General features: G+C 46.5%; 1 protein-coding gene across 3 annotated transcripts in view; it reads left to right on the plus strand.

Moving 5' to 3' along the window:
• The window catches only part of tbck (TBC1 domain containing kinase), a 224598-nt gene that overhangs the window by 51546 nt on the left and 145878 nt on the right, over positions 1-27174 (plus strand). For all 3 annotated transcript variants that reach the window (XM_038792700.1, XM_038792702.1, XM_038792701.1), the window contains exons 11-16: positions 2188-2320; positions 4346-4445; positions 7087-7136; positions 17256-17385; positions 18693-18791; positions 26413-26475. In XM_038792700.1, coding sequence (XP_038648628.1) covers positions 2188-2320; positions 4346-4445; positions 7087-7136; positions 17256-17385; positions 18693-18791; positions 26413-26475 — 575 coding nt within the window. The remainder of the gene's footprint in view (positions 1-2187; positions 2321-4345; positions 4446-7086; positions 7137-17255; positions 17386-18692; positions 18792-26412; positions 26476-27174) is intronic.

Genomic DNA, 27174 nt, shown 5'->3' on the forward strand with positions numbered 1-27174 from the left:
AGTAACTGATTAATTAAGTGTTGCTCGCTGCTAAAGGAAACTTTGAGGCAGTGATTCTTTCTGAGTGAGAGCTCCACATTTTGAGGCGCATGTTTTGTAGGTCTTAATTTCCTGACCTAAACAGAGCACTCTGGGTTAAGTCCCAGTGACTCTTGTGCTGGTCTGGTTACCCTTGTGGGGTACCGACAGTCTGGCCACATCGACTTACTATTGTGGAAACTGGGCTGGAGCACTGAGGAGGTCACCCTGAACAAACGGGCTGGTCTGCGCACCAATCCACTGTGCTGAATGCAGGACAAGAGATTACTTCACGGTTGCTGAGCAGTATTCTGTCTCACAAATTGGTAACAATAACGGGGCTGGTGCTTCCTGAGCACTTCTACACTTGTACCAATCTTTCTGGTCATTCTTACCACTTCTGAGCCCAAGGTAGTTGGGATGTGATTCTCAAGTCAAGTTGCTGAGCATTTTGTGACTGGGGAGTGTCTACAGCCATTATACTCCACGTTTCTCCATCAAAACAACTTGGCCTCCTCTTACTGGGACAGTGAATGATTAAAGTGGAGTTCAGTGAGGGAGGAAATCGAGGGTGAACTTTAAAATTTAGCATATCTTCCCCATTCTACATTGAAAATAATAAACATCTTTGATGCCTTCTTGCAAATGCCAATTTTATTGTTGGTAGACAGGCATTTGAAATAAAAACAGAAAACGCTGGACATGTTTCGCATGTCAGGCTGTGAAGCGAGGGAGGTAGGGTAAACATTTTAGGGCGTGACCCTTCGTCACCAGTTCTGTGGGAAAAGGAGACATTTCATACAAAATGGAGTAGAAAAGGTTCATCTTGGCGGCATTTTAAATTGTAGGTTAGTGAAAGGATAAACTAGACCGATTAGGCCATGCAATAGAACGCAATGCTGAATGATCTTGCAAGCACCGCTCAGTTCAACCTGTGAATGTGTCTCTAATCACTTGTCTCTCAGTCCAGAAAAAAACGGTCTCGAACACGTTCGTACTTTAGAATATTCTTTATTGCGATCGGGGCAGCCCTCTAGGTATTCCAAAGAAACACCTCTGAGTGTGCCAAAGTTTTGCTCAAAACATCCTGTCTTTATATGTTTTTTAAGGGGCTGTCCCTTACATTCACTTGAGCTTGCCCCCATTACAAAACATAGCTTGTTTTTACCATAGTTTTGATACATGATTTTACAGACTTTAAAGTTATCTATTGGGACATGAGAATATAGCAATTTTAGCAAAACAACAGGTGTGTATCAATGGCTCCCACATTTCATATTCCGTCATCCAGCCATCTTCCTTGTTTCTCAAGGCTATTTGGCTTACAGTCATGAGTCGGCTCACAAATTCAATAATAACTCCCTTATTTGTAACTTTCCACTAATGTGTCCCATTAATTTTGGCTTGTTCTAGCTATTAACCCTTGCTTCACATTCTCAAACCTACCGTGTCTCTCTAGTCTGACACCCCCTCTCTTTTCCTCATAGCCTTTCAAATGTTTCCTTTTTGAGTATTCATCCAATTCTCATTTAAAAATTACTATTGAATTTGCTTCCACTGCCCATTCAGGCAGTGTGTCCCAGATCATAAAAACTTGTTGTGAGAAGGGAATGCAGACCTAATTAATCCACCTTGTCCATGTAAATTCACATTTTTAACCCAGGAACAGCTACACCGAAGAACAGAAACATCACAACTGCCTAAAATTGCCTCCTAAATCTCAGCTCTGTGGTCAAAGGGCGGCACGGCAGCACAGTGGTTAGCACTGTTGCTTCACAGCGCCAGGGTACCAGGTTCGATTCCCGGCTTGGGTCACTGCAGAGTCTGCACGTTCTCCCCGAGTCTGCATGGTTTTCCTCCGGGTGCTCCGGTTTCCTCCCACAAATCCTGAAAGACGTGCTTGTTAGATGAATTGGATATTCTGAATTCTCCCCCCCGTGTACCTGAACAAGCGCCGAAGTGTGGCGACTAGGGGATTTTCACACTAACATCATTGCAGTGTTAATGTAAGCCTACTTGTGACAATAAACATTATCATTATTATAGCTGTTGTAGAAATCTTTACCGCCATCACTCTAGAATGTGGAACTGTTTCTTGAAGTAGTTCTTTCCCACGGAATTCCCCAACATACAGCTTTATTTACACCACTTAATTTTTTTTGGATGAAGATGAAGACTATCTTTCGGAAAGGTCTATCGATGAAGTCTATTACCTGTGGTGTTTGGCTGGAGGGGACTTGGAGAAGGAACTTACAATGAAAGGAATCATTCGCTCCAAACCACCAATTTGTACATTGTCAAAGTAAGTCAAAAGATTGCTCCGAAAGCATCAAGTCCCACCTCCTTCATGTTTGTCAGCTAAGCGCTCTTTATACTGTGTTAGAAATTTAGCTGGCAAATGCTGTGTGGTACACCATTTGGCCAGTGCGATTGTGTGGAAAAGATTCCCTTTTATCTTGCCCCTTTCCCCAGACTCTTGTAATCGAAGTTGAGTATTTTGTCCCTCTTTGGTCGAAAGCCTTTTTCAGTCACTTTAGAATAATAGAGAATGAAGGAAACTCTCGGCAAGACAGTCAGCATCTATGGAGCAATAAACAGGACTAGCACAGGAGTGAACAATCCTTTGGGCTGCAGGATTAGCACAGGAGTGAACAATCCTTTGGGCTGCAGGATTAGCACAGGAGTGAACAATCCTTTGGGCTGCAGGATTAGCACAGGAGTGAACAATCCTTTGGGCTGCAGGACTATTTAACAAGTTGTTTTAAGCCGTTGAGGGCCGCACACGTGAAAGGAATCGTGGCAACAGCTACCATTAAAATTTATTGCAGGGCAGCACGGTGGCCTAGTGGTTAGCACAACCGCCTCACGGCACTGAGGTCCCAGGTTCGATCCCGGCTCTGGGTCACTGTCCGTGTGGAGTTTGCACATTCTCCCCGTGTCTGCGTGGGTCTCACCCCCACAACTCAAAAATGTGCAGAGTAGGTGGATTGGCCCCGCTAAATTGACCCTTAATAAAAAAAAATAATTGGGTAATCTAAATTTTTAAAGAAAAAAAAAAATTTATTGCAACGTTTATTACCATAAAGAATCCGCCTTCGATTCATTAAATTAGGTGAGTAATCACAGGCCGCCATCTGAATCATAAGACCGTACATTGCTCACAATATGGAAGTGCTGCATTCAAACTTGAAGAACACGCTAACACTTCGAGGAAAATTAGTATTTACTTGCAGATATCAAGATTTCCCCCTAATATTGTTTTTATGATATGGATTGGGATCAAATAGTTGTTGATCAATAAATCATTGAAGTGGAGTTCAGCGCAAACGTCTGTCCGATCAATGAAAATATTTGATCAACATCAAGTGGTAAATTTAACAACATTCTGATTCTATGCTTGCAGGCGCTTTCAACCACTCCAGTTTTAATTTATCCAGCACTCGGTGCAAAGTTAGCATAAATCAGGAGAATATCAAGAGTTATTTACATGTTAAATCTGTTTGGATTCCCTCTATGGCATAGGTCACTGAACTGGTAAAACACAAACCTAGGGCGATGCATTGGGGTTCCAGGTTCGAGTCCCATCACGGTGGATGGTCAAATTTCAATTCTAAAATAAACCTCCTCTCTCTCCCCTCTCTCTCTCTCTCTCTCTCTGAATGAAGATTGAGCTTCACGCAGACTAAAACTTCCTCCTGTCTCCAACATCTTATGCATAGACAAAAACAGGTCACCAGAGTTCCTTCCCTTCTCCAAGTCTCCGGTTCTTGCCTCGTTCCTCAGACTTTTTCCACAAACCTCCTGGGTAGCTTGAGTCTGCCTTCCCCCCCTCCCTCCCCCGGGCCTATATTTTTCCCACCCACCTCTAGATTAACATTTCAGCTCGATGACCTGTTGGTGAACCAGATCTGTGGAGAGAGAGAGAGAGATAGAATGAAGATTTCAGTTAGATGACCTTTCATCAGAACCTGAACCTCTTTCTGTCTCCACAGATGCTGAGTTTTTCTGTCAGTTTCTGTTTTTTTTAATATTTTATTTTTTTTTATTATTTAGATTAGCCAATTATTTTTTCCAATTAAGGGGCAATTTAGCGTGGCCAATCCACCTACTCTGCACATTTTTGGGTTGTGGGGGCGAAACCCACGCAGACACGGGGAGAATGTGCAAACTCCACACGGACAGTGACCCAGAGCCGGGATCGAACCTGGGACCTCAGCACCGTGAGGCGGTTGTGCTAACCACTAGGCCACCGTGCTGCCCTAGTTTCTGTTTTTATTCCTGCTCATGAAATAGCAGGTTGTAACTATGAATCCAATCCTATTTTAAGCTTTATATTAGAAGATGGCGAAAGTTTTGGGCAAGCAAGGGATCGAAGTTTCCTCCTGGATGATACCACCCTGACGCTATCATTATGCCAACTCAAAAATGTAAGTGTTAAAATAGTTCTTTAAATGTGTTTGTAGGTAGATCTTAAAAAATGGAATTGTACTAAAACGTCCTCATTAATACCTTGGTGGCTAAAATTTGAAAGGTAACTATTGCATCAAGTAAAGATCTTCCTTAGTGCTGATTTTCTAAGTATTATATAGATGTTCAGGGTGTACTTATGTCACTGCATAGATGAGACTTTAACAATGAATTCTGCTTATGAGCAGGTTGCCTGTTACCTTTCTTTTGCTAGTAGCTTTCGTATGGCTGCTGGTGTCAGGCTGCGATCAGTTTATTCTCTAATTCAGTGTTATAGAGTCTACTCTATTAATTTTTGAGATGATAACAGCTGGGAGCAGGATTGTTCTCTTGGGGGTAATTCTCCGACCCCCCGCAGGGTCGGGGAATCGCCCGGGGCCGCCGTAAATCCCACCACCGCCGTGGTCGGAATTCTCCGCCACCCAGGAATCGGCGGGGGCGGGAATCACGCCCCGCCGGTCGGCGGACCCCCTGCGGCGATTCTCCGGCCCGCGATGGGCCAAAGTCCTGCTGCGGTCAGGCCTCTCCCGTCGGCGTGGTGTAAACCACCTCTGTGCCGGCGGGTGCAGGTGGCGCGAGCGGGTCCTGGAGGGCGCGGGGCGATCGGACCCCAGGGGGTGCCCCCACGGTGGCCTGTCCCGCGATCGGGGCCCACCGATCGGCGGGCGGGCCAGTGCTGCGGGGGCACTCTTTTTCTTCCGCCGCTGCCATGGCCTCCACCATGGCAGAGGCGGAGGAGACCCCCTCCACCGCGCATGCGGCGGTGGTGACATCAGCGGCCACTGACGCTCCGGCGCATGCGCGGACTCGAGCCGACCGGCGAAGGCCTTTCGGACAGCCCCGACGCCAGGCGGCGTGGCGCCAAAGGCTATTGCCTCCAGTCGGCGGAGCGGGAGCCACTCCAGCGCAGGCCTAGCCCCTCCGCACCTTTTGGGGAGGCCCGACGCCTGAGTGGTTGGCCCCGCCGGGTAGGGGAGAATTTTGCCCCTTGTTTCTGATTGTATTAATATGATTTTGCTATTATAAGCAATTCTTCAAATATTCTGGGTGTTGCACCCGAGTGTCAGATGATGATTGGAGTGTATTGTTGCTTTAGGGAGTTGGTTAGCTCATGTGGCTGGACAGCTGGTCCGTGAGGCGGAGCAACGCCAACAGCACGGGTTCAATTCCCGTTTGAACAATAATCTTTATTGTCACAAGTAGGCTTACATTAACACTGCAATGAAGTTACTGTGAAAATCCCCTAGTCGCCACATTCCGGCGCCTGTTCGGGTACACCGAGGGAGAATTCAGAATGTCCAAATTACCCAACAAGCAAGCAGGTCTTTTGGGACTTGTGGGAGGAAACCGGAGCACCCGGAGGAAATCCATCGCCTGAGGTGACCCTCAGGTTAAATCACCATCGGTCAGCTCTCTCTCAAAGGGGAGAGCAGCCGATGGTTCTCTGGGATTGTGGCAACATTACATTTTTTTTAAAAATTCATTGTAGCCTGAAATAAAAATCCTCTACTTGCTGTTTCTGGCATTTCAAGAAGACAGACACAGGAAACGTTTCCCGGGTCATCCAGACATTTAATGCAAATCACTTTGTCTCACAGGCCACTTTATCTCGTGCCTTTTATGTCTGAAAGTGGCCAGGCAATTGGTCCCAGCTGTTTGCCAATGGAACTGTATATAGCACGATAGCACAGTAGTTGGCACAGTTGCTTCACAACACCAGGGCCCCAGGTTCGATTCGCAGCTGGGTCACTGTGTGGAGTCTTCACGTTCTCCCCGTGTCTGCGTGGGGTTCCTCCGGGTGCTCGGGTTTCTCCCACAACCCAAAGATGCGCAGGTTAGGTGGATTGGCCACGCTAAATTGCCCTTAGTGTCCAAAACATGTTAAGTGGGGGTTATGGGGATAGGGTTTATACGTGGGCTTCAGTAGGGTGCTCTTTGTACGGGCCGGTGCAGACTCGATGGGCCCAAAGACCTCCTTCTGCACTGTAAATTCTATGATTCTATGGTAACAGGCCTGTGAGGTGTAAGGTAGGGAGCGGTACCATCGTGGGTATGTTATTCCAGAAGAGGTTCCGGAATCTCAATCGAATAAAAGTTCCTTGAGGGTTGGCTGCATGCATGTAGCAGTGGGGTAGTGATTTAATGTCAGTGAGTGTCCTTTTTGGGCTGCTTCAGGAGATGATAAAAGGGCTTGCACTGAAATAAAGTTGATGGTAATGATTTGCCAAGTTAGCTACAGTAAAACCTTTCCTTTCCGATGGCAGTTGGTAAATTTCTGGTGCTCGGTGACCCCCATTTGTTCGATGTCTTGAGCAAAGTGCTCCGAAGCTCAGCTGAAGACGCGGTTCGTTTGATAAACTGGGTACTTGGTGCTTGTTCTTATAATCTATGGACCATTTCCATACCTGGTTGTGTTCACGCCCTCAATAACCAGGTTGTCTGCTCAATACCCCTGACTGAGGAACCACTCCCGGCTGAACAGTGCAACTTTGGAAATCGGACCACCCAATTCATCATCCAATGATTTGCATATCAGGATAGCAATAATGTTTTAGATTTCCATAATATTAATCTCCGTATTTTCATCTGCTTGTTTCGTAGAGATTGAAAGATGTCGCTGGAGAAGCATTTTATCCTTTGTTGGAAGATGAGTGAGTAAATGTATTTTCTGGTTAACTGTTACCTGGGAAGGGGAGTTTATCGCAGCGTAGTTTAGTCGGGGGGGGGGGGGGGTTCAGGTTAGATCAGAAACACGGGTCTAAAGATCAGTGGTTTGAGGGAAATCGTTAGTTTTCCCACAAGGTTGAGAATGCTGGCTCAATAGCTACAGAGAAAAGGCAGATAAATTTATTTCTAGTATAGATTAACCAAGATGGTGAACCATGCTCAAGGAGCTGAATTTCCTGCTCCCTGTGCCAAATTTCTATTTATGCTTGTGTGTTCTTTGGGTTGCTTCATCTCACTCCGATGTGCTTTTAAAATTCATGTCTCATAAGACACAGGAGCAGAATTAGGGCAGTCAGCCCATCGAGTCTGATCAGCCATTTAATCATGGCTGATATTTTTCTCATCCCCATTTTCCTGCCTTCTCCCCATAACCCTTGATCCCCTTATTGATCAAGAACCTATCTATCTCTGCCTTAAAGACACTGTGAATTGGCCTCCACAGCCGTCTGTGGCAAAGAGTTCCACAGATTCACCACCCTCTGGCTAAAGAAATTCCTCCTCATCTCTGTTTTGAAGGATCGTCCCTTTAGTCTGAGATTGTGTCTTCTGCTTCTAGTTTTTCCTACAAGTGGAAACATTCCACGTCCACTCTATCCAGGCCTCGCAGTATCCTGTAAGTGTCAATAAGATCCTCCCTCCTCCCTCTAAACTCCAACGAGTACAGACCCAGAGTCCTCAACCGTTCCTCATACGACAAGCTCTTCATTCCAGGGATCATTCTTGTGAACCTCCTCTGGACCCTTTCCAAGGCCAGCCCATCCTTTCTTCGATACTGGGCCCAAAACTGCTCACAATACTCCAAATGGGGTCTGACCAGAGCCGTATATAGCCTCAGAAGTACATCCCTGGCCTTGTATTCTAGCCCTCTCGACATGATTGCTAACATTGCATTTGCCTTCCTAACTGCCGACTGAACCTGCACATTAACCTTAAAAGAATCGTGACCAAGGAATCCCAAGTCCCTTTGTGCTTCTGATTTCCTAAGCATCTTCGCATTTAAAAAATAGTCTGTGCCATGATTTCTCCTTCCAAAGTGCATAACCTCACACTTTTCCACATTGTATTGCATCAGCCACTTCTTTGCCCACCCTCCTAGCCTGTCCAAGTCCTTCTGCAGCCCGCCTGCTTCCTCAATACTACCTGTCCCTCTACAGATCTTTGTATCATCTGCAAACTTAGCAACAGCGCCTTCAGTTCCTTCTTCCAGATCATTAATGTATATTGTGAAAAGTTGTGGCCCCAGCACAGACCCCTGAGGCACACCACTAGTCACCGGCTGCCATCCTGAAAAAGACCCCTTTATCCCCACTCTCTGCCATCTGCCAGTCAGCCAATCCTCTGTCCTTGCCAGGATCTTGCCCTTAACACCATGGGCTCTTAATGTATTTAACAGTCTCCAATGAGGCACCTTGTCAAAGGCCTTCTGGAAATCTAAATAAATCACGTCCACTGCTTCTCCTTTGTCTAACTTTCTCGTTACCTCCTCAAAGAACTCTAACAGACTTGCCAGACACAACCTCCCTTTGTCAAGGCCGTGCTGGCTCAGTCCTATTTTATCATGCACTTCCAAGTTCTCCGCGATCTCATCTTCAATAATGGGCTCTAAAATCTGCCAATGACCGAAATGAGGCTAACCGGCCTATAATTTCCTGTCTTCTGCCTCCCTCCCTGCTCGCTCTGCTATTTGAAAAACGGGAATGAATCACAGGCTGAATCCTCCATACATTGTGATGGGTTCGCCATGGGCCAATCGGTAGTAAACGCAGAGAGGAATCAGCCCGTGATTGACCGAATAGCTTCACTCACATTTTTCAAACAGCGAGACGGTCGCATCAACTCCATAAATGTAACCGTAGTTTGCCCCAAGGTCACCTGGTTGCTTTGGAGTCGGGTGGATCAGTAAATAGGTTGATGAGTTACAAGAACTTTAAGCCAGGAACTGATTGTGGGAAATTAATAACTGACATTTGTGGGCCTTTAGTTCTTCATAAACTGGCAGCGTGGCAGTGAAACCACCGAGGCAATGTCACTTGGGTGTGCTCAATCGATATAATTCATCACGTTCAGCTTGGAGTGCGTTTTGATCAGATGCTGCGAAATTGAGCATTGCATTGGTTATCAATCGCAGAATGATTTTCTGGGAAAGGGCGCTGTCGCGGCGACGGTGCCTCTTTTGTAATCTTGGAACATCTTGGCAACTATCAGAAATTGCATCCGTCTAACCTCCTCGTGCGCCTGTCTCAGCCTTCCCAAGAAGCTGTCAAAATTGGTGGTGGCATTCCAGCAAGCTCGGTAACAAGTATCAATGAAAGGGGTAGTTCTGCTATTATCTTGTTTATGGCACTGACTTTGAAACTTGCCAAAATGCGCTTGCTGAGACCAGGAGATATTCGGCAAACCGGGTGTCTTCGCCATTGTGGGTCAAAATAGGAGAGCGGTGTTTCCTTAAATTCTGTCCAAAATCATTGTTGTGTGGCAGGTCCGATTTCCACGCTAAGTGCAGTCAAATTAATAATTAACGTGAAATATAAATTGCGATATTTCAAAATGTGTCAAATACCCCTGAGGAGTTAAAGAAAATCTCCTCTATGCGGCGGTTGCTGATTGCTAATACACATAAAATGTTGGAATGCAAGATCCTTTGGACTCACTCACTGACTCAATGACATTGCCTTTTGTATTTTGGCAAAAAAAAAAGAGACCGATGTCAGGTGACATATCAAGATGAGAGAGAAAAGCAGTATTGTAACTTAAGATGCATATTGATTTGGCAGGATTGCAAAATTATTTATGGCATTGACTTTTATTTAATTCCAGAGGAAAGTGGAGTGAGTTCTGTCAAAGCGCCACATTTGACTGACGGGTGCAGGATTCTCCCTGAACTCCCAAAAATTCAATCTCAGAACTTCACCCGCACATAACTAATATGAGGTCCCATGCCATTTTGCATTTATTGCATTAATTTTAGTACCACCAGTAGGAGGCAAGTTATGCCAAATGTCAATTTGTATGGTTGGAATTCCCAATAATTTAGATCCCCAGTGGAGCTGGAGTGGGGAGAGGAGTGGAAGTTTGGGATTGGTAGGGTTAGTTCGTCCTCTCTGTGATTGAGGATCGTCCTCCCAGTTCGAGCTAATCCATTTTGGGTTTTCTTTCAGATTTGAATTGAAGAATCCGTGTTTTTATCTTTGGACATCCTGGGTAGACAGACTTGTTATTCTGGGGAGTACTGGGTTCCTCTGACTCTTCCTTTGGGTCTAGTTTATCTCCCAGTATGGGCCTCTCTCTTCAGCTGTTGTCAGTACTATTGGAAGTTACAGAGCGTCTCGTCTATTATTGGAGCAGGCTGAAGGCGGATCGGTCTCCGTGGCTGAGGATTGGGGTTGAGGGTGGCCCTGGATATCCTTTTGTATGATGGTGGTTACCCGTACATTGCTTTGGGTATCCCCTCCCTGGGGGGTTTCGCTTTTTCATCTGAGCGAGCATTGGGCTGGTCCTGGTTCTGGTCCGGACCAATGAAGTGGGTGGGGGCTGTCGGTGGAGGGCGGAGGAGAGCCAATGCTCCTTCCCAAGGCACCCAATTAATGGGTGTCTTGATGGTTCTTTGGCTTACGGACTGGGATCGCCTCCTAGCTAGGGTGAGAGCGATTATCCTTCCTCACTTTGTGGGAGTGGTGAATGGCCCTGGATGGGGTGCAGGCTTGGCGGGATGTGGGTTTTGGGAAGATCCTGGGGATATAGCTTACTGAGTTTATTTTTTTGGATGGTGCTGTGGCTAGACCAGGCCTGGCGCTGTGGCTGGTGTTCTGTTGTCTCCGAGGATTGGGGGTGTCCGGAGAGGCTGGGTTTGGCCCTGGGGTGCACTGAGACTTGAGGAATGGGCTAAACGCTGTACTTAGTAGATATCCTCTATCTTCTCTGGGGTTCTCTGGGGAAGGTGTGATGCTCCCCCTCGACTAGGTGGCTAGCTCTCTTCCTCGTTGGTGTGTGCCGGGCTGCTGCCCAAAAAGTTGGGGTTTGTGTTAGTTATACCGATTTCCCTGTTTTCCGAGTGATTAGATCTGATGGTTCTCACTCTCTCTTCCTCCTCCTTCTCCTCTTCTGGAAGGCCCCAAAAGTTGAGTCCTCCACTGGGTTTCTCACTTTGTCTTTGCCTTTCCCCGGAGCTACTTGGGAATGACATCTCACCCTGGAATATGCTGTAACTGGTTGGGTGCTGTTCTGTTCATTAGGGAATGGGTCCATTTTTGAATGTTCCTTTTACCTTGCGCTGGCCTTTCTCCTGGTGGGCTCGATTAGTGGGATGGGTCCCATGGTGCCAGGGAAGAGGGGGTTGGCCCTCCCTCCCGGGCAGAAAGATTAAGATTACCCATATTCAAGTTTTGTGCCTTGAGGTCATCCTGTCGTTCTCCTTGGGGATGAGTTGCCTTTTTGGTTGAGTGGCCTATTCTCTTTTTGTTGATGGATTCCTGACAAGTGCTGTGGTGAGTCGGGGCCTCTTGGGTCCTGAGATCTTGTTACCCGGTGGGTTGGCTCTGGTACTCTCTGTTAACATGTACTAGATGCTGTGGTATGAAGAGGCGAGAGTTCAGCTCCTTTTTCACCAGCACACCTTTAATGGTTCAAACTCACTCTGCACAGAACTCTACAGATCATCACAAGATCCAGAGTCCACCTGAAGCCCCTTTACATATCAGTGTCAATCATTGAACACTTAACGTAAATGAGACAATCATTGAACACTTAGCATAAATGAGACAACTAATTGCAATGTCTCTTAACCCATTACTTAACGCTCTCGTCTTTCCTTTCTTCTTTTACTATGGGAGACTCTGGGTCCGAGAACAACTTGGTCGTGTTGCTGCGTCCTCTCATTATCATTTTGTAATTACGTGAATGATATTGGTTCTGTTCTGGGCCTGGAAGGGGATTAGGCCGGGTTATGGGGCACGTATGCAATTTCCCTTAGAACTGGGGTTCTTGTGGAGTTTCTTTTGTTCTTTATAGAGCTGGGCACGATGAATCCACTCTTGGTTTCTGCATGGGTGCAGTTGGGCCTGATACCCAAAGGAGCTGGGTCACTGATGGCCTGTGGCACTGCTGGATCCGAGAGAATTGTATGTCGGTGTGCACCCAATCTGGCTGCAGTAAATTTCTCCTGACTTCTTGTAATGGTAGTAGTCCTGTGCAGCATGAGAGGGTGTCGTTTTGTCATATTTTTCTTGGTGGGGGTCATGAGGGCATTCAGTTTTGTCTGATGATGGTACCAAGTCAGTTATGACGTGGTTCTCCTCTGCCATCCTGTGCCTGTGTACATTGTGCCGTTTTTTTTTTGCTTTTATTATGTATGGCATTATTTTGTAACTTTGCGTCAATTTCTAAAATGTAAAATCTTAATAAATATACATAGAAAAAATACACTGAATTATTATTTAATTTTTTCCTCAAAAGATCCAGAGTGATGAAAAAGCAAAAGGTGACCATTGATGCATGACATTCGCCGATTTCAACCTGAGGGTAGAATTAGCAGCTAGTAAAACATGTGAAACAATTATTGGCGGTGTAACTTAAAAGCTATCTATTGAATCCACAAGCTCATAATGCTATTTTAGCTCATGTGCGTGAATCAAAATGTTTAATTTTATTGAAATAATTGGCTTCTGCAATGTGGACAGTCTTTTAGATGCTCGTATTTTGAAAGACAGTGGTGGGAAACAGAGAGGCTGTGGGCTGGGTGGGGGGGGGGGGGGGGGGGGGCGCAAAATGAAGCTGAGCACAGTGCCACTAACTAATGGCACCACTGCCCATCTGGCCGTCAATCGTCAACATTTCTGTCCCGTTCACCCACGGGGGGCTACCCTCTCCAGTCTTCTCCCTGTCCGACTTAGCCCCCTGCACTTCTAGCCCTAACAATACGATCATGTAACCAGTTTTGTTAAATATACATTTTTATTGGAGTTTTCCATTTTTACAAATAACACAACAAATCCTGAAAACTGGCACAGTATAAATGCTTCAGCGTACATGGATGGAGAAAAAGACAGGAGTGCGCCAACACAGTTGGTTCAACTTAATCATTAACCTTGGTGCCTACGTTCATACAAGGAAAGACGATGAACGGATAAGGTAGAAAATGAGGTGGGAGAGGATAGAACCATAAAAATGTGATAAAATTGCACACTCCTTTGCATGTAGCGAATGCTCATGCAGCCAACGGAAATAAAGGACACGATTTTCACACCATGTTCGGTCACACACCAAAACACTCCAACTCCAATTATACCAGAGGCACCAATCACATGTTATAATGTCTTTCTCTCGGATATGAGACCTGCCTGTACCTTTGCAGGAGCCAGTCATCGATCCTTTAACCCCAAAATAAAGGAAAGAAATGCAGACAAATTTCACAATATTTTACATATAATCGCAAGACGCAACCAACTTCAGTATCTAGTACAGCACAGTGATCACCATTCCACAGATTCATACACGTAGGACCAGCAAATATTCATGGATCATGTGACGAGTAAAAATGTGTTGTTCCTGTACCAGTGATTGATTTTCTTTTCGTCCTTGTTGACAATGGGCTTTTGCTAAAGGTATGTGTAAGCTGAGCTGCATTCAAAGAATGAAGACTCTTTCAAAGATGGGTGGGGTTACATTTTTTAAAAATTCGCTTAAGTGGTTGATAAAGCACGGAATGCAATGGTAGGAGTAGCTGGTTGTTTCAGCTGAGGGACAGCAGGGTTGCACGGCCAGTGCTGTGGGTGTAAGTGGTGTTTCTGATGTCACGATTCAAACTGAATAATGGACAATAGGCCTGGGCTATTCTGGATTAAAAATACGATCACAGTGCTTTGCACTTCTGCCTCACAGCGCCAGGAACCCAGGTTCAATTCTGATCTCGGGTGACTGTCTGTGTGGAGTTTGCACTTTCTCCCCGTGTTGGCGTGAGCTTCCTCTGGGTGCTCCGGTTTCCCCCCACAGTCCAAAGATGTGCAGGATAGGTGGGGTTGCTGGATTATGGAGGTAGAGTAGAGGTGTGGGTTTAAGTAGGGTGCTCTTTCCAAGGGCCGATGCAACTCAATGAGCCGAAAGGCCCTCTTCTGCACTGTTGATTCTATGATTCTGCATTGAATCCATCATGGATTGAAAATAAACAGCATTTTTATTTGTATATTTGAAATCCTACTTGTTTCGAAGGAACAACACATAACTGCTAAATTTCATATGCTTTGAGCAAAATAAACATCGTGTTTTAATGTTGCGTTGCAGATGTGATAAAGATGTTTTCACTGACGGCAACCGTGCTAGTGATCTGAAATAACAAAAATATTTGTTTCCTAGCAACAGTGTCAAAATCACTATCCTGTTTGATGGCATAGGAGCACAGCACGGATAGTAACGGGCCATAGCCACAACATTTGAAATGTTCTTATTAAGTTTGCTGATGGCTTAATCCATTGACAGGACAACATCCTGAAATTCTGATTTGGCCTTTATTCAACAGTGAATCATGAGAGCTAAGAGTAGCTCGTGCAAACATAAAAGCCCACAATATTCAAACCGGACCATGTGGAAACATGGGTACAAGCAGCTGCTCGGGAATTCCTGGGCCAGGTTCCGAAAATTAGAAGACCACATGGGTCCTATGGGATGTATCTTGGACAACTTAGCTCTAAATAAACACAAACTGTAGCCAGGCTTCTAACCTCCGTGTCGGGGAAACTGTTGGAAGCAATTCTGAGAGTCAGAATTAATGTGCATTTGGAGAGGCAGGGATTAATCGAGAACAGTCAACTTGGTTTTGTTAAGAGGAGGTCACATCTGACCAACTTGATTTGAATTTTTTGAAAAGGTGACTTGGTATGTAGTTGAGGGAAATGCATTTGATGTGGTCTACTTGGACTTCAGCAAGGCTTTTGATAAGGTCCCACTTGGGAGACTGATAGCGAAGGTAAGAGCCCATGGGATCCAAAGAAAATTGACAAATTGGACCCAGAATTTGCTGAGTGGCAGGAAGCAGAGGGTGTTGGTCGAGGGGTATTTTTCTGATTGGAAGCCTGTGTCCAGTGGGGACGCACAGAGATCCGTGTTGGGAGCCCTTGCAGTTTGTGCTTTATATAAATGATTTAGACATGAATGTAGGAGGGTTGATCAGTAAGTTTGCGGATGATACAAAAATTGGTGCATTGGGAAGTAGTGAGGAGGATAGCTTTCAATTACAAGAGGATATAGACGGGCTGATCAGTGGCAAATGGAATTGAATCCAGGTAAGTGTGAGGTGATGCACTTGGGAAGGAAAAACAAGGCAAGGGAATACATGATAAATGGCAGGACCCTGGGAAGCACAGAGGATCAGCGGGATCTTGGTGTGCATGTACAGTAACCTGTAAAGTAGCAGAGTAGGTGGATGCAGTTGTTAAGAAAGCATATGGTACACATGCTTTTGTTAGCCATGGCATAGAGCTTAAGAGCAGGAAGGTTATGCTGGAACTGTATAAAATATTGGTTAGGCCATATTATAAGAGGGATGTGATCGCACTGGAAAGGGTGCAGAGGAGATTTATCAGGATGTTGCCTGGGCTGGTGAATTTTAGCTATAAAGAGAGATTGGATAGACTTGGATTGTTTTCCTTGGAGACTGAAGGACGACATGATTGAGATGTATAAAATTATGAGGGGCATAGATAGACAGGAACAAACTTTTCCCTTTGGTGGAGGGGTCAATGACCAGTGGACATAGATTTGAGGACCTTTGCTCAGGAGTCGCCAGGTATCTTTCTGATACCACCACAGGGTTCAAAGCCAAATACTGATCAATGACTCGATACGCCAGTTAGTAAGTTTGAAATCAATGCACATTTATTTACACACACAGTCAATTATTACTCATACACATACTCTACTCACTAAACTACAACTACTACTAAAAGCCTATACTTAGCATCGAGTGGCCCACTCAGTCAGAGGAACAATGGCCGTTGTCCGGTTCTGATACTGCTGGCTTCGAACTGGTATAGAATAGTAGCTAGGAACGTCTATCTCGTAGAGTGCGTTGACCTTAGACTTACTTGGCTGGTGCTTGGTGGGCCTCTCGTCGCTGAGAGCCAAATGCCAAGGTGAAGATGGAGAAAGTAAGAGTTCTTAAGAGAGCGAACTGACCTTGGGGACTCTGCTTTATACCCCAAGGGGTTTCGCGCCCTTCTGGGCGGACCCTGGACTTGGTCCCAATTAATTGGACCATGTCCCAGTCGTTTGTATCGATTCTCTCCAATAACGGGGTTGTTCCCTGATCGTTGGGCCAGCTCTAGGTAACCATTGGCCTGCCTTTATTTTAGCTTCTACTGGCGCCGGGGAGTCTGTCCTGGTACCGATTGTTTCAATGTTTCTTTTTTTCCCCGGAGATAGCTCATTACCATGCTAATGGCTTGTAGTTTCAGTTCTGTCCGGGTTCTGCAAGTTCTAATCCACAGGAAACCTTGCACCTGCTTGTTTTTCTAGTGCTGTCCATTTTTCCCTGCACTCTTTGCGAGTATCCATTTTGTAATCGGGACGTGGCCACCCCAGGTGGCTACAACCGGAACAAACGTTTCCCTTTGGTGGAGGGGTCAATGACCAGGGGGCATAGATTTGAGGTGAGGGGCAGGAGGTTCAGAGGGGATTTGAGGAAAACCTTTTTCTCCCAGAGAGTGGTGGGAGTTTGGAACTCACTGCCTGAAAGGGTGATGGAGGCAGAGACCCTCATAACATTTAAGAAGCATTTAAATCTGCACGTGATCCCAAGACGCACAAGGCTATGGGCCAAGTGCTAGAAAATGGGATTAGAATACCTAGGTGGTTGTGTTTGACTGGTGCAGATGCGATGGGCTGAAAGGCCTTTTCTGTGCTGTATGACTCTCTGTCTTAGCTTTGTCCCAAGGCACAGAACAGGCCATTCTACTAAATGGGTGTTTGTCAGCATTTATGCACCGCATGCGCCTCCTCCCAACCTGGTAAAAGATAATTGCTGTTCTAATGTATAATATCTATCCATTTTCTAGGCAGTCAACTATATCCCCTTCCAACAGCAACCATGAGCTCACTGCTGCAGCCACACTGCCCCTCATTATCAGGGAGAGAGACACTGAATACCAGCTGCACCGAATTGTACTCTTCGACAGGCTCCTAAAGGTAAGATTCCAGTGTCGTTCCCCACTCTGGGTGAAAACATGGAGCCTTTAGCCAAACTAAATCTGATGTTTTCACATTGCCGTGTAAACTGTGGTAAGAAGAGAGATAAAACATTGAGTGTTGTTCTGCCAGTTTCTTCGATTAAACAAAGTTTTTTTGATATTTACTAGAGGAAATGTAATACTCGGGTCTTCTGTATAATGCTAATGCAAATTTATATCATCTTATTTTGTGCTTTTCCTCTTGCACTGTATCATGGGCCACATACTTCTTGCAGCTCAGGGTGGGTGGGATGTTACATCCTTTCCTGGTCTCCTATTTCCCCCTCTGGCGTCCAGGTGAGAGAATAGGATGGGGTATATCAGGTGGAAATTTGTCTCATTGCTGTTTCGGTGTACATTAGCCACCTATTTTACCATGTAATCTTTATTGTCACAAGTAGGCTTACATTAACACTGCAATGAAGCTACTGTGATAAGCCCCTAGTTGCCACATTCCGGCACCTGTTCGGGTTCACAAGGAGAATTCAGAATGTCCAAATGACCTAACAGCACGTCTTCCTGGACTTGTGGGAGGACACCGGAGCACCCGGACACCAAGCAGACACGGGGACACTCACGCAGATAGTGACCCAAGCAGGAATCGCAACCTGGAACCCTGGTGCTGTGAAGCAACAGTGCTAACAACTGTGCTGCCGTCCTGCCCCAATAACGGTGGTTGTTCCACATCTCGGGCTTTAACGCACTTTGTGATGTCCTGTGGATGTGAAAAACATTAAATAAAGGCAAGTTTTATTCTTTCTCCGTCAACGTCGTGTAACCTGACACCGTGACGACCCTTGAATAACTAATTTATTTCTGTGAGGTGATTTTGATTTAATGCTACCTAAATGCAAGCCTTTTTCATTCTTTCTGCCAACCTTTCCCCGAAACAAATGTGGCTGATGACGAGACATCGGCGGTCCGCGTATTTCCATCCCCAAGCCTCACACCCACCCCACCTCCACCCTACCCTCCCACTGCGGAGCAACCTCTTCACCTCTTAACGATAACAAGCTGGTGGTTGTAAATTTAGCAAGTGAAAGATCGTGAGTTTGAACATCAAACTTGCTACTCCTGGGCGCTGCGAGATTGAGATTCCAGCACAGATGGCCTCCTGTTGAACTTGACAACTTAAAATCCAGATGAGCAGATCGATAGAAAGGAGACAGTGGTCGTAAAGGATCGGAGAACAATGGGGCCAAGAATAAGGTTAGGACACTGACTTAGCTGATGAGTTTATCATCTGTCTTCCTACCTTTTCCTCAGGCGTATCCGTACAAAAAGAATCAAATTTGGAAAGAAGCAAGGGCGGACATCCCCCCGCTAGTGAGAGGTTTGACCTGGGCTGCGCTGCTCGGAGTGGAGGTAAGAGCGAAATAACTTTGTAAGTTTTTTTTTCGACTCCCTGATGAATCGGGGACCTGTGTAGTTCCCCAGTGGATTCTTTTGCGTTTGGAGGAGGGAGCATAGTGGCAGGTGGAGCTATGTGTTACAGCTGTCACAACTGTATAATCCCTCAATCAGCTGGTCCAATGAAATGCATTGGCACATGATAACAAGCGAGGTACTGTATGGCATTGCAGTTGGCCCTGTGAAAGGTTGAAGGTTCATCAGTCCTTTATGTAGTTCAGACTAATCCTATCTGACACCATTTCCGAACAAAATAATAAAAAGCAAGTTAGATAAAGGCAATTTGACTGAAATTAAGTGATTTTTTTTTTTAGACACTGGAGTGGTCAGACATGCCCGTTCCATTGTTTGTTCCTCAATCTTCGACGACATCATATATGGGGAGTCTAGAGTCAAGTGTAATTTTCTGTGAAAGTGGCTTAGAGGCCAGGGGGAATTGTTTCAGTGCCACAAATAACAGTTGCCACTTTAAAATGAGGTATTCAGCCCTTATATTTATGCAGTGCTCTGATTTGGTATAATTTACGGTTGAAAGAACAAAACATGTGTGAAATTTGGGAATCGGGAATTTATAATGGACAAGAGTTGGCCGGAAGTGCATGCCCTTGTTAGACTGTCAATATATAGATCATTCCTCAATCTCCTCTCGGGTTTGTTCGCAGACTCCAGAGTGAGCCATGGCCGAGATGGTAGCACTCTCACCTCTTGAGTTAGATGGCCGTGGGCTCAAGCCCTGCTCCAGGGCTTCAGCGCAGAGATCGAGGCTGACATTCCAGCACAGTACTGAGCAGGTGCTGCACTGTCAGAGGTGCTCTCTTTCGTATGAGAGGGTCGGCCGAGGCGCTGTGTGCCTTTTCTGGCACTGTTTCGAAGAAGAGCAGAGGGAGTTATCTCTGTTGTCTTGGCCAGTATTTATCCCTGAATGCACATTATAAAAAATAACAATCATCTGGTCATTGCCGTGTTGCTGTTTATGAGAGCTTGCTGTGCACAAATTGGCTGCCACGTTTCTGACATTACAACTGATTACATTTTTATCGTGCTTAAATAGCAACAAAGAGCTTTGATACACCTGGCCATGGAAGGTATGACATGGAAGGTCTCTCTTTTAACTATTATGATTGCTGTTGAAATATTTATCAGCAAATAACAATAGTTAATTATATTCAAGACAGATCAACAGAATTTTGGTGGACATGGGGAATGAATATATCGGTGGAGTTGATGTGGCAGTTTAGCCATGATCTTGCTGAATGCTGCAACAGGCTTGAAGGGCAGAATGGCCTCCTCCTCCTATTTGGTGTGTTCCTATGTTCTCGAGTGAAGTCAAATTAGCTTTTCTTCAAATTGCTCATCGCTAGTACTCGGTTTCAGTCCTGGATGATGTGTCTACCTGTCTCTTATGTTGTCGAAGCTTCACATGATCTCACACTCCGGCCATCGCAGCCAAATACAAATGTCTGTACCAAAGAAATCATTTTGGTTGTATAAACTCTCCAGAAATAGAGAATATTAGAGCCGCAGTGCCTCCAGCTTCTTAGTTAGCTCATCTATTGTTGTCTTATCAATAACCCTTTGCAGTGTTAAGTGACACACACCAGCATTAGCAGCAAAAGAATATGCCACATTTGATACTGTGCATTATTCCACCCCTTATAAAGCAATGTATCAGTGGCTTGGAATTCTAAACATGCCAAACTGGGAAACTAACAACAGCTGATCAACAAAAAGCTGACCATTCAAAAATAGTGCCTGAATATCGAATGATGACATGCAGTTTGACTGAGACGCAGGCTTGTCCGAACCTACATTGCAGCTATAGCTACCCTTCCGCATGGAAAATAATGGCAAAAATAACAATAAATGTTCCCTTTAATCTTGTAGAGCAATTGTGGCTGTATAATTGGTACTCACCACTGCTACATTATTTTTAAGTTGTTTGTATGCTTGTTGACACTTCGCTATCCTTTCAATTCAGAAAGGCATTTTCATTTACTCTGTTTACATAAACACGCTTAGTGCAATGAAAGTAAAATACTGCAATGATCTGAAGTAAAAACAGAATGAAATCGAATACGTTCTGGGAGAATAGTCATATTGGACTCGAAACGTAACTCTATTTCTCTCTTCCTCCTCTCTTCCCCACCTCTTTTTACTCCCCTCTTCATCTCCGCTTCTCTCTTTCCCCCCCCCTTTCTTTCTCACTCTTCCTCTTCTCCGCCCCACTCTCCCTCGTCCCCTCCACTCTCCCTCCTCCCCTCCACTCTCCCTCCTCCCGCCTCTTCCTCCCCTTCTCTCTTCCTCTCCCCGCCCGACTCTCCCTCCCACCCCCCCACTCTCCCGCCTCCCACTCTCCCTCCACCCCCTCTCTCCCTCCTCTCCTGCACACTCCCTCCTCTCGCCCCCCCCCACTCTCCCTCCCTCTCCCTCCCTCTCCCCCCACTCTCCCTCCCTCTCCCCCCACTCTCCCCCCCCTCTCCCCCCACTCTCCCTCCCTCTCCCTCCCTCTCCCCCCCACTCTCCCTCCACTCTCCCCCCCCCCCCCCCCTCCACTCTCCCTCCCTCTCCCATCGCCCCCCCACTCTCCCTTTCCCCCAATCTTTCTCCCTCTCCCTCCGGCCCATCTCCCCCCCCCCCCCCCCCAACCACTCTCCCTTCCCCCAATCTTTCTCCCTCTCCCTCTTTCTCTCGCCCCCTCTTTCTCTCGCCCCCTCTTTCTCTCGCCCCCTCTTTCTCTCGCCCCCTCTTTCTCTCGCCCCCTCTTTCTCTCGCCCCCTCTTTCTCTCGCCCCCTCTTTCTCTCGCCCCCTCTTTCTCTCGCCCCCCTCTTTCTCTCGCCCCCTCTTTCTCTCGCCCCCTCTTTCTCTCGCCCCCTCTTTCTCTCGCCCCCTCTTTCTCTCGCCCCCCTCTTTCTCTCGCTCCCTCTTTCTCTCGCCCCCTCTTTCTCTCGCCCCCTCTTTCTCTCGCTCTCGCCCCTCTTTCTCTCGCTCTCGCTTCCTCTTTCTCTCGCTCCCTCTTTCTCTCGCTCTCGCCCCCTCTTTCTCTCGCCCCCTCTTTCTCTCGCCCCCTCTTTCTCTCGCCCCCTCTTTCTCTCGCCCCCTCTTTCTCTCGCCCCCTCTTTCTCCTCGCCCCCTCTTTCTCTCGCCCCCTCTTTCTCTCGCCCCCTCTTTCTCTCGCCCCCTCTTTCTCTCGCCCCCTCTTTCTCTCGCCCCCTCTTTCTCTCGCCCCCTCTTTCTCTCGCCCCCTCTTCTCTCGCCCCCTCTTTCTCTCGCCCCCTCTTTCTCTCGCCCCCTCTTTCTCTCGCCCCCTCTTTCTCTCGCCCCCTCTTTCTCTCGCCCCCCTCTTTCTCTCGCCCCCTCTTTCTCTCGCCCCCTCTTTCTCTCGCCCCCTCTTTCTCTCGCCCCCTCTTTCTCTCGCCCCCCTCTTTCTCTCGCCCCCTCTTCTCTCGCCCCCTCTTCTCTCGCCCCCTCTCTCTTCTCTCGCCCCCTCTCTCTTCTCTCGCCCCCTCTTTCTCTCGCCCCCTCTTTCTCTCGCCCCCTCTTTCTCTCGCCCCCTCTTTCTCTCGCCCCCTCTTTCTCTCGCCCCCTCTTTCTCTCGCCCCCTCTTTCTCTCGCCCCCTCTTTCTCTCGCCCCCTCTTTCTCTCGCCCCCTCTTTCTCTCGCCCCCTCTTTCTCTCGCCCCCTCTTTCTCTCGCCCCCTCTTTCTCTCGCCCCCTCTTTCTCTCGCCCCCTCTTTCTCTCGCCCCCCTCTTTCTCTCGCCCCCTCTTTCTCTCGCCCCCTCTTTCTCTCGCCCCCTCTTTCTCTCGCCCCCTCTTTCTCTCGCCCCCTCTTTCTCTCGCCCCCTCTTTCTCTCGCCCCCTCTTTCTCTCGCCCCCTCTTTCTCTCGCCCCCTCTTTCTCTCGCCCCCTCTTTCTCTCGCCCCCTCTTTCTCTCGCCCCCTCTTTCTCTCGCCCCCTCTTTCTCTCGCCCCCTCTTTCTCTCGCCCCCTCTTTCTCTCGCCCCCTCTATCCTGTAAGATTCCCCCCCTCGTCCTAAATGCGAATGAGTGGAGACCCAGAGTCTTCAATCGTTCCTCATATAACAAGCTCTTCATTCCAGGGATCATTCTTGTGAACCTCCTCTGGACCCTTTCCAATGCCAGCACATCATTCCTTAGATATGGGGTCCAAAATTGCTCACAATACTTCAAATGGGGTCTGATTAGAGCCTTATACAGCCTCAGAAGCACATCCCCACTCTTGTATTCTCGCCCTCTCGACATGAATGCTATTTGCCTCCCTAACTGCCGACTGAACCTGCACGTTAACCGTAAGAGAATCCTGAACTAGACTCCTATATCCCTTTGTGCTTCTGATTTCCTAAGCATTTCCCCATTTAGAAAATTGTCTGTGCCTCCATTCCTCCTTCCAAAGTGCATAACCTCACTTTTCCACATTTATCCAATCTACCACTTCATTGCCCACTCTCTAAGCCTGTCCAAGTCCTTCTGCAGCCCCCCTGCTTCCTCAATACTATCTGTCCCTAGTCACTGGCTGCCATCCTGAACAAGACCCCTTTATCCCCACTCTCTGCCTTCTGCTAGTCAGCCAAACCTCTATCCATATCAGGATCATACCCTTAACACCATGGATATGATGGTTTATTTAACAGTCTCTTCCACTCTCTCTCTCTCTCTCTCCTTCTCTTCCCCAGCACAGTGGTCAGCATTGCTGCCTCACAGCGCCAGGGACCCGGGTTCAATTGCGGCCTTGGATCACTGTCTGTGTGGAGTTTGCAGTTCTCCCCGTGTCTGCGTGAGTTTTCTCCAAGTGCTTTGGTTTCCTCCCACAGTCTGAAGATGTGTAGCTACGTGGATTGGCCATGCTAAATTGCCCTTTAGTGTCAAGGGATGCGCAGGTTAAGTTATGGGGTTACGGGAATAGGGCGGCGGGGACAGGTGAGTGGTCATGGCGAGCGTGCTCATTCGAAGGGTTGGTGCAGACGTGACAGGCCAAATGGTTTCCTTCTGCCCTGTAGGGATTCAATGATTCTTTCCCCTCTCTCTCTCTCTCTCTCTCCTCCCCTCTCCCCTCTCTCTCTATCTCCTCCCCTCTAGTTTAGCTGAGAAGTCACATTTATTTGTAACCAAACTTTGAAACAAGTGGATGCCAAGCTGTATTTTAGGTATTAACTTCACATGGTTAACGTGTAGACAAACAGTTTCTGAATGGTGCTATATATTCTCAGCCAGTTGATTTGCCTGTTTGTGATGCATTAACTTTAAAATAAATAATAGAACCAATCAATTTGTATTTTCTCTACCCGTGTCACCATATTGCATAATTAGTAATGAGTTTAAATAACTGTTTCCAGCAAGTAATGAGGTGGACTTGATTAGGGAACTTAAGTTGAAGGAACCCTAAGGGAGCAGTGACCACAATATTATAGAATTTACCCTGCAGTTTGAGAGGGAGAAGCTGGAATCAGATGTAACAGTATTACAATTAAGTAAGGGTAACTACAAAGACATGAGGGAGGAGATGGCCAGAGTTGATTGGAGAAGGAACCTAGGAGGGAAGACAGTGGAACAGCAATGGCAGGAGCTTTTGGGTGTTATTAGGGAGGCACAACAGAAAATCATCCCAAGGAGGAGGAAACATGCTAAGGGGAGGACAAGGCATCCATGGTTGACGAGGGATGTCAAGGACAGCATAAAGGCTAAAGAAAAAGCATACAAAGTGGCGAGGATTAGTGGGAAACCAGAGGATTGGGAAGCCTTTAAAAGCGAGCGGAGGACAACCCAAAAAGCAATAATGGGGAGAAGATGCAGTACGAGTGCAAGCTAGCTAGTAATATAAAAGAAAATAGGAAGAGATTTTTTTCAATAATAATAATAATAGGAAACAAAGAAATAGCAGACGAACTGAATAGTTACTTTGCATCAGTCTTCACAATGGAAGACTGATGGAAGACACGATGGGATGCCAGAGCTCCAGGAGAACCAGGGGGCAGAGGTGAGTGCAGTGACCATTACTAAGGAGAAGGTTCTGGGGAAACTGAAAGGTCTGATGGTGGATAAGTCACCTGGACCGGATGGACTACACCCGAGGGTCCTAAAAGAGATAGCTGAGGAAATTGTGGCGGCATAGGTGATGATCTTTCAGGAATCACCGGAGGCCGGAAGGGTCCCAGAGGACTGGAAGGTGGCTGATTTACACCACTGTTTAAGAAGGGAGGGAGATTTCTAGATGGGTAAGAGTTCCTGAGGTTAGGGGAGGGGGATAGGCTTACATTAGAAGGAGCGATAGTAGAGAGGAGATAAAGGATGCGATTGGGAGGATGCAGGGCCGGATGGGTTTACGGTGGAAGATTATAAAAAATTCAAGGATAAACTGGCACCCCTGAAGGTGAGGAAGGGGGTGTTGCCACAAACCTTGGGGCATCGATTTCCCTGTTTAAAAAAAGATAAGGATCCAACGGAGTGTGGGTCGTTTCGGCCCATCTCACTTCTGAATGTGGACACAAAGGTATTGGCAAAGGTACTGGCAGGTAGGCTGGAGGAGTGCCTCCCAAAGTGTCACACCCCACTGCCAAATAAAAGTCAATTATAAAAATAATATGCGGGCATTGGCAAGGGTGCAGAGAAGATTTACAGGTTTGATACCAGAACTACATGAGTATGCATATCAAGAAAGGATTAGAATAAATAGAATACAATTTGCAGTGCAGAAGGAGGCTATTCAGCCCATCGAGTCTGCCCCAGCCCTTGGAAACGTAAGCCCAGACCGCCACTTTATCCCATTACCCCAGTAACCCCACCTAACCTTTTTGGACACTTGGGGGCAATTTAGCATGGCCAATCCACCTAACCTACACATCTATGGAATGTGGGAGGAAACCGGAGCATCCGGAGGAAACCCAAGCAGACACGAGGAGAACGTGCAGACTGCGCACAGACAGTGACCCAAGCCGGGAATCGAACCTGGCACCCTGGAGCGGTGAAGCAACAGTGCTAACCACTGTGCTACCATGCCGCCCGTGTGTTCCTTAAACAGGCGATTAGTCGGAGGTCTTCAAAATTATGAAGGGTTTTGATGGATGAATACAGGAAGAATATTTCCTCCTGTGAGGATGACCGTAACTCGAGGATATGGATATAAGATAGTCAGCAAGAAATCCAATAGGAAATTCAAAAGAAACCTCTTCCCCCAAAAGAATGCTAAGAATGTGGAACTCGCAACCACAGGGAGTGATTGAACTAAATAGTATAGACACATTTAAAGGGAAGCTAGACAATATGAGAGAGGAGAGAATAGAGGGTTACAAAGGTAACTTTAAATGATGAAAGATGTTTTAAGTAGAGCATGAATGCTGACATGGACTGTTACCCTGTTCTGCGATGTGTATCCTATGTAATCCTGTGCGAATAACCCTTAAGTGAATGCAAGTACGGGACCATCCTCTTGAGAAAATCAAAGACTGTCTGAAAGTTACATTTCCTTGGGGAATACTTGGCTTTGTGAATATGGATATAGATTTGAATTCCTTAAACAGGTATCATCTGACTTTCCAGTAATTACTTACGTGCACATTTTCAGGGTGACATACAAGCAAAATACGATGCTATTGACAAGGACACGCCAATACCAACTGATCGACAGGTAATGAAAATCTTCCACCATGCTGTTTAATCTGTTCTAGGACAGTTTGTGCAATGTTCTGTCAATTTACTATGTGTATTTAGTGAAATTATAGCTCCAGTTAAAGGAATGCAGTATTTTTTAACTACGTTATGTATGGCTGCTTTCTATAAGAATATTCTCACATGCTGTTGTAACTCTCGGGTTCGTTGGTTCTGTGCGGAGTGCATTCTGGACGAATGTGCATAGGCATGCTATCAGTTGGTATGGAGGGTATGAGGAGCCATTAGTGATGGGTGGGTGAACATCTGTTGGCCTGGGGGGTGCAGGAGGGTCTATTTTGAGTCTGTGGTGGACATGAGTTGCCATGGGGCGGTGCGTGGCCAAGGCCAATTGAAGTTTAATTTCAATTAAATAATATTCATGAAGGTGGCGTCATATTACATTGAATGAGTTTATCTTTGAAAGTTTATTCACAGTTTATAGTATAAACATTGCAAACCCACTTCACAGTTCTACTGTTTCTGCCTGTGGTTTTTTTAATAAAAAGTTAACCCCCAGTTTGCTTTTGATCCTACCATAAATCGCATAACTTGTGAAGACATAGCACAAGATTTATATCCTGTTTGCACTGTAGACCACAAGATGTTTGGTAATTATCAGTGCAGCACACTTCAGAGATATAAATTGAATAGCTTGAGAGGAAAGGGTTGGTATTCT

The sequence above is a fragment of the Scyliorhinus canicula genome, chromosome 3, assembly GCF_902713615.1.
Source record: "Scyliorhinus canicula chromosome 3, sScyCan1.1, whole genome shotgun sequence".
Lineage (NCBI taxonomy): Eukaryota > Metazoa > Chordata > Chondrichthyes > Carcharhiniformes > Scyliorhinidae > Scyliorhinus > Scyliorhinus canicula.